Source organism: Artemia franciscana, chromosome 8 (genome assembly GCF_032884065.1).
Source record: "Artemia franciscana chromosome 8, ASM3288406v1, whole genome shotgun sequence".
Lineage (NCBI taxonomy): Eukaryota > Metazoa > Arthropoda > Branchiopoda > Anostraca > Artemiidae > Artemia > Artemia franciscana.
In genome coordinates, this window is record NC_088870.1 from 27,708,410 (window position 1) to 27,714,403 (window position 5,994).

General features: G+C 35.2%; 1 protein-coding gene across 1 annotated transcript; it reads right to left on the reverse strand.

Annotated features, from left to right (window-relative positions):
* Positions 1-450: 450 nt before the first annotated feature.
* LOC136030229 (prolactin-releasing peptide receptor-like) lies at positions 451-1,948 on the reverse strand. Its single transcript, XM_065709046.1, has one exon. The coding sequence runs from the start codon at positions 1,796-1,798 to the stop codon at positions 614-616; it is 1,185 nt and encodes a 394-aa protein (XP_065565118.1). The 5' UTR covers positions 1,799-1,948; the 3' UTR covers positions 451-613.
* Between the last annotated feature and the right edge of the window lie 4,046 nt (positions 1,949-5,994).

Genomic DNA, 5,994 nt, shown 5'->3' on the forward strand with positions numbered 1-5,994 from the left:
TCAGAGTTACTTTTCCTGTTTTATCTTGTTTACTTGATTACAAAATTATTTTTGCTCACTTGTCTCTATACCAATGAACCTTCAACCCTAGACATTATGTCTTCCTGTGCTCTCATTGGTGTTTAGAGCATCAAAGAAGAGCCACCAGTCCGTCAGCAGGAATGCCATAGTCCACACGTTTTTTTATTTCCCAATCCCACTACCAAAGGTACACACTGAACATTCGGAAGCAAAAATGAAACCAAAAGAAATATCCTGTAGGGCCTTAAATGGTTTTTCACACATACAGCATTGGAAATAATGATCTAACACCTTTTTTCTTGCATATACTTTTCCGTTATGCATGTAGTAAAGATGATTATATCCCTGCTAATCTTCTATTTTTTGTTTTTTTTCTCGTACAAAAAAATGCAGTTTCTTCGCCAATTAAATTTCAAAGAAAAGTATTAATAGTGTGAATAATTTCTTTCAAATAAAATGCATTCAAAATAAAATATGCAACAAACAAAACTGCAATCACATAACACAGGTTTGGAATCACAATCCTAATTTACAATGTCTTCTAAATATCACTTTTTAACTCTCAACGACAAAATTTGTTTACCAATTTTGTTCAAACATCATGTTTATTATTGGTTTCACTAGAAGGTTTAAACTCAATAGCCTCTGTGCTTACTTTAAATTCAGCAACAACATTTCCTAGTAGATCTTCTGGTTCTAATGGCTCTCCATCTAGAGGTGTCACGTAAGTATGAACTGTCCTTAAGGACCCATCTTTTATGTGCTCGTTTTCGGGGCTTATATGAACTGACTGAAGGCTATCCTGTTTGTTCTTATTGCTCCTATTCCTGTTCTTTTCCATGATGTTACTTTTATTCCACAACAAAATTAATTTAAATTCTTTGCGAAAGCTGTCATTAAGCCAAGCATAGAGGAAGACATTATAGCAAACAGAGGACATTGCAATCCAGTGAACAACAAAGAATAATATCTCATGGTAAGCTTCACATTCAATAGGAAATAAATCGTTGTATAGGTTTACCAAGTTTATCGGAAGCCATGAAGCACCGAAAATGATTACCATCGCTATTAGCATTCTATTTGTGCGTCTTTTTCGTTGCCTTTCAATCTCTTCACTTCTTATACTTTTCATCCCAGGCTTTGCCTTAGCCCTGCTTTGAAGCCTTATGCAAACTCTTGTATAAGCATATGTAGTTACAAAAAAGGGTACAATGAACTGCAATGTACTGGTGATAACACCAAACCATTTTCGAGGCTCTGGTTCGTCCCACAGTTCTCCACACGCAATAGTTTCATTTGTCTCATAAAGGGTCATATGATAACCATAAGGAAGTGTAAGAGACAAGGCAAAAATCCATATAAATGCAATTATTAGAAGGCAAGTTGTAAGCCTCATCCGTGGTCGAAAGGGATATAAAATGACGAAGTATCTATCCACGGCAATAGACGTAAGTGTTAAGGCAGATACATAAACACCAACACCTTGTGCGTAGGAGACTAAATGACAGAGCATTTTTCCAAACACCCAGTTTGCCATAAAAGAATAAATAGGTGTAAAGGGTATGCCAAGTACACACAATAATATATCAGACAAAGCTAAGTTTGCGATAAAAAAGTTAGTAACAGTTTGCATGGCTTTATTTCTTCCAACTATATAACAAATCACGACGTTGCCCAAAAGACCAATGATAAAAATCACAATATACAAAGTTGTGAAAACCACCAATGGTATTGGGTGCTTTAAAACCGTTTTGTTCTGCTTTAGAGGACAATCCATAGCCTCAAGTAATGTATTGTTGAAGTAAGTATAATACTCCTCGGAGGTATAATTGTCAGTAGCCGCATAATCATAGTCCTCGGTGAAATTATTTTCAAATCCCTCCGATCGTACATTATGGTGTCCCTAAAAAAAGTATCATCATTAAATTATTTTGTATATTTTAGCCTAAAGATAAGTTATTGACAAGAAATAAACTTCACCTGAAAGAAGTGTAAAGGGCCGTTAATTTGACACCTTTTTTTGGGGCGTCCTCTTGGCATATTTTATGCTAATGAAAAACATTGTCTGGATACAACACCTTTTATGCAATGTATAACATCATTGCAATACTCTCATTTATCGTTTTTGCTCTTTAAATGCATTTGAATTTGATTTCATTCACATGATTTTTCAAAATTAATGGTCTAAAGTACAGTTAGCCAAAGGGTGCCAGTACTACCCATGACACACCGAAATATTGTCGTGCCCCAAGCTTCTATTTACCCAATAACTGCATTACACTCATAGGCCTAAACGCCTTCAGCATGACACTATGAACCTTTATGGTAAAGAGCGGGGTTAACGCGTGTATCTTCCCCTAATATAGAGAATAATTTCTGTTCGTTTTAAGTTTTATTGTCACTTTTCACCCTAATTTGAGGAAAAGAAATATTTATAGATTTATATATATATATATATATATATATATATATATATATATATATATATATATATATATATATATATATATATATATATCTCTAGGAACTTAATATCATCAATGACATATTTACTCAGTCAACTAACACCTCACTCTTTTACCATTGGTAAACTTAGGTCTCACATCTGTTTCCTACACAAGACATAAATATCCTAAAACCAATGGAAAAACGGCTGAAAAGCTAAAAAATGTGTCTTTGAAAAATGATACCTGTCGTTATCGATAACTGTAGTTAATAATACCACCGTCTATGACTTCGGATAAATATTTGACATTCAAATGTATCCATCACAGGAGGCTTTACGCAAGATACTGAGTACATGGCGGGGTCGGATCTAAAGGCTCATTTTGTATGACTTTGGATAAATATTTGACATTCAAATGTATCCATCACAGGAGGCCTTATGCAAGATACCGAATACATGTTGGTTGGATCCAAAGGCTCATTTCTCATGCTATGCGTGTGACAGGAATGGTGGGATATGTGTGTAACAGGAATGATGGGTTTTGTGTGCTTATATTGTTTCATCAACAAAAGGAATGATTATGCAATACCAGATGCTCGGAGGACCAGGAGTGTGGAAATGGTATCTCAAATACACTTGGCTATGTTTGTGATAGGATTCGTTGAAGGGATACGAGAGGTTAGTAACTCAAAAGGTAAATCGGGATATGTGTGTGACAGGACTCGTTGAAGGGATACTACTAACTAGCCTGTTATTCATAAGGAATAAGGCTTGTTTTTGTAAAATTAAAATGTATGATATGAAAAGTAACTTTTGGCATTTGAAAAGCCTTTCTTCAACAATAATGTTAAAGCTTTGCACTTCTGAAGCTTGATTACGATTTTTGAAGCTTTGTTATGCAGAAGTTAAGCCTCAATGTAGAAATGGAGATTGAAATGGCAGCCATGTGTGACTCTGGATGTGATTATCAAGATTTGTAGAAACTTTAATAATAAAAACCATATACAAAGTTTCTAAGCTCTATTTGTCCCTTTTAAAAGCATTGGCTGGTGTTCAGGAGACTGTATAGTTTGTCAACTGGTAATGTTAGTTGATAATCTGCCACTTGACCTTGCAACAAGGCACGGAGGTAAAGTTGAAATCGTAAATACATGTGTAAGTTGGTATCTAATGCTTCAATCTATTTTGATTTCCTGACTATACGGTCAAAGGTTGTCCTAATACTATTGTAAAATTATCTTGCTGTGCAGGAACACATATATCAAATAATTATAGCCCAAGAACTTTAGCGACTCTGGTTGTCAATTATCAGGTATTCAAAATTCATTTAGCCTACGCTGATCAAAGCTGCTTGAGACTGCAACACAGAGACAGCCATAGACTAGGTCATTTGATCTCATATCTAGGGGTGCCGATTGGGAGGGGATACTTTTCCTTCTTAGGTTCAACCTCCTAGGTTTTGTAAAACACCTTTTTTTTATATTCATTTAAAAAAAAAGAAAAGAAACTGTTGACCCTTGCATTTTTGTGAAATGGCACCCTTAACCACTGGATCTATCTTTAGTTTCAAACAAATTTTGTGAGATCAAGGACAAGTTTGTTGCTGTCGAGAGCTTGATGTTAGTTTGCGGTAGTGTTTCTGAAAGGGTATTTACTCATAGACGTTCAAAGCAACTTTTGTGGCTAAGTGGTGAACATTCGGTTTTCATCAATCCCACTCTTGGCATTACAGGCCATTCATATGGGTATCTTGCTGTTATTATTAAAAAATAATGTCGCTGCATCAGAACATTACTCAAATAATAAATATGGGACCAGTTTGTGAGGGGAAGTTGATCTGATTAATTTATACCCCATCTACTATACCGTAGCATACATACCGTGTGTTGCTTATATCCACCATTCTAGCTCTCTAACGATCATTGATAACTATATAATTTGACCTGGAGTTTATTCTTCCCAAATTCTGGTCGATGTGAATTCTAGCAAAATTTACGGTATTCTATTACCTACTTCAATTAAGTATAAGGTATAGAAAATATAAGTGGTTTTATCAAGAAACTGGAATAATATTGACCGGTGTTTTTACCTAACAACTATTTTGTCTAACCTGCATCTTTGAACATACTTCTTGGGAAAGGCAAAAATATTTTCGCATTTCGTAGGTGGGGTCTTGAAACCTCTACATAAAGTTTCTTTGATATGCTGAATTTAATTAAATTTGTTTTGTCATATTGGCTTCCCTTTTCGTGTGTGTCATCTCCCTTTTTACAAAACTAAGCAAGTTTTCTCAGGCTCGTATCTCTTGATGGATAAAAAAGGGATAAAGATCCTCCTTAGCCATTGCTGGCGTGAAGGACGTCAGACCGAGGATTCAATTTCTGGATCTGTTTTAAAAGAACAAGTAGTTTGTCACCCAACCTTGCTGCGGCGGAAATCAAACCCTGGGTTCCAATTTACCAAGCAGAGCATCGATCCACAGTGCTTCGAAAGGTAAAATATTTTCAGGATTGATGTGATTGACCAACCCGAAAATTGTTGACATCAACCTTTATTTCGGCCCTTGAGTGTGCTGATACAGCCTGGTTCGATCTCTGGGCCCCGTAATACTAAGCTGAGGTTAAAACCACTGTGCCACCACAGGACAACTCTTTGAAGCTACCCTTAAGGGGTTACTTTAGACTTTATGAATTTTACCAATTTAGAATTTCAGTATACAGCCAAATCTTTTGTTGAATATATTTTTAGTAGTACAGTAAATTTTCAGCTACTACCAACAGGAATTGCATCTTACCTATAGTTCATTACTATAAACAGTTTCATCAAGAACCATTTGGTTAGTAGGAAAATTCATTAAGCACGATATGGAATTTCTATGATCGTTCTTGAATCACCACCTGCGATATTTAGGGTAGGCCCTATCGCTATATTTTTTTTCTTCTTTTTTTTTAATAATACAAATCCTTCCTTCACTTGGCGTTTTAAGTTCAAACATTGCTATTCAAGAACTACCAAGAATAAAAACAAATCATTTTTTTTCTAAATAACATCTTGCATATATTCAAATTTAATTTTTTCAGAGTTACTTTTCCTGTTTTATCTTGTTTACTTGATTACAAAATTATTTTTGCTCACTTGTCTCTATACCAATGAACCTTCAACCCTAGACATTATGTCTTCCTGTGCTCTCATTGGTGTTTAGAGCATCCAAGAAGAGCCACCAGTCCGTCAGCAGGAATGCCATAGTCCACACGTTTTTCTATTTCCCAATCCCACTACCAAAGGTACACACTGAACATTCGGAAGCAAAAATGAAACCAAAAGAAATATCCTGTAGGGTCTTAAATGGTTTTTCACACATACAGCATTGGAAATAATGATCTAACACCTTTTTTCTTGCATATACTTTTCCGTTATGCATGTAGTAAAGATGATTATATCCCTGCTAATCTTCTGTTTTTTGTTTTTTTTTCTCGTACAAAAAAATGCAGTTTCTTCGCCAATTAAATTTCAAAGGAAAGTATTAA

Bases quoted from the DNA above. Each gene is read 5' to 3' on its own strand.
- LOC136030229 (XM_065709046.1), bottom strand. From the start codon at position 1,798: ATGGATTGTCCTCTAAAGCAGAACAAAACGGTTTTAAAGCACCCAATA.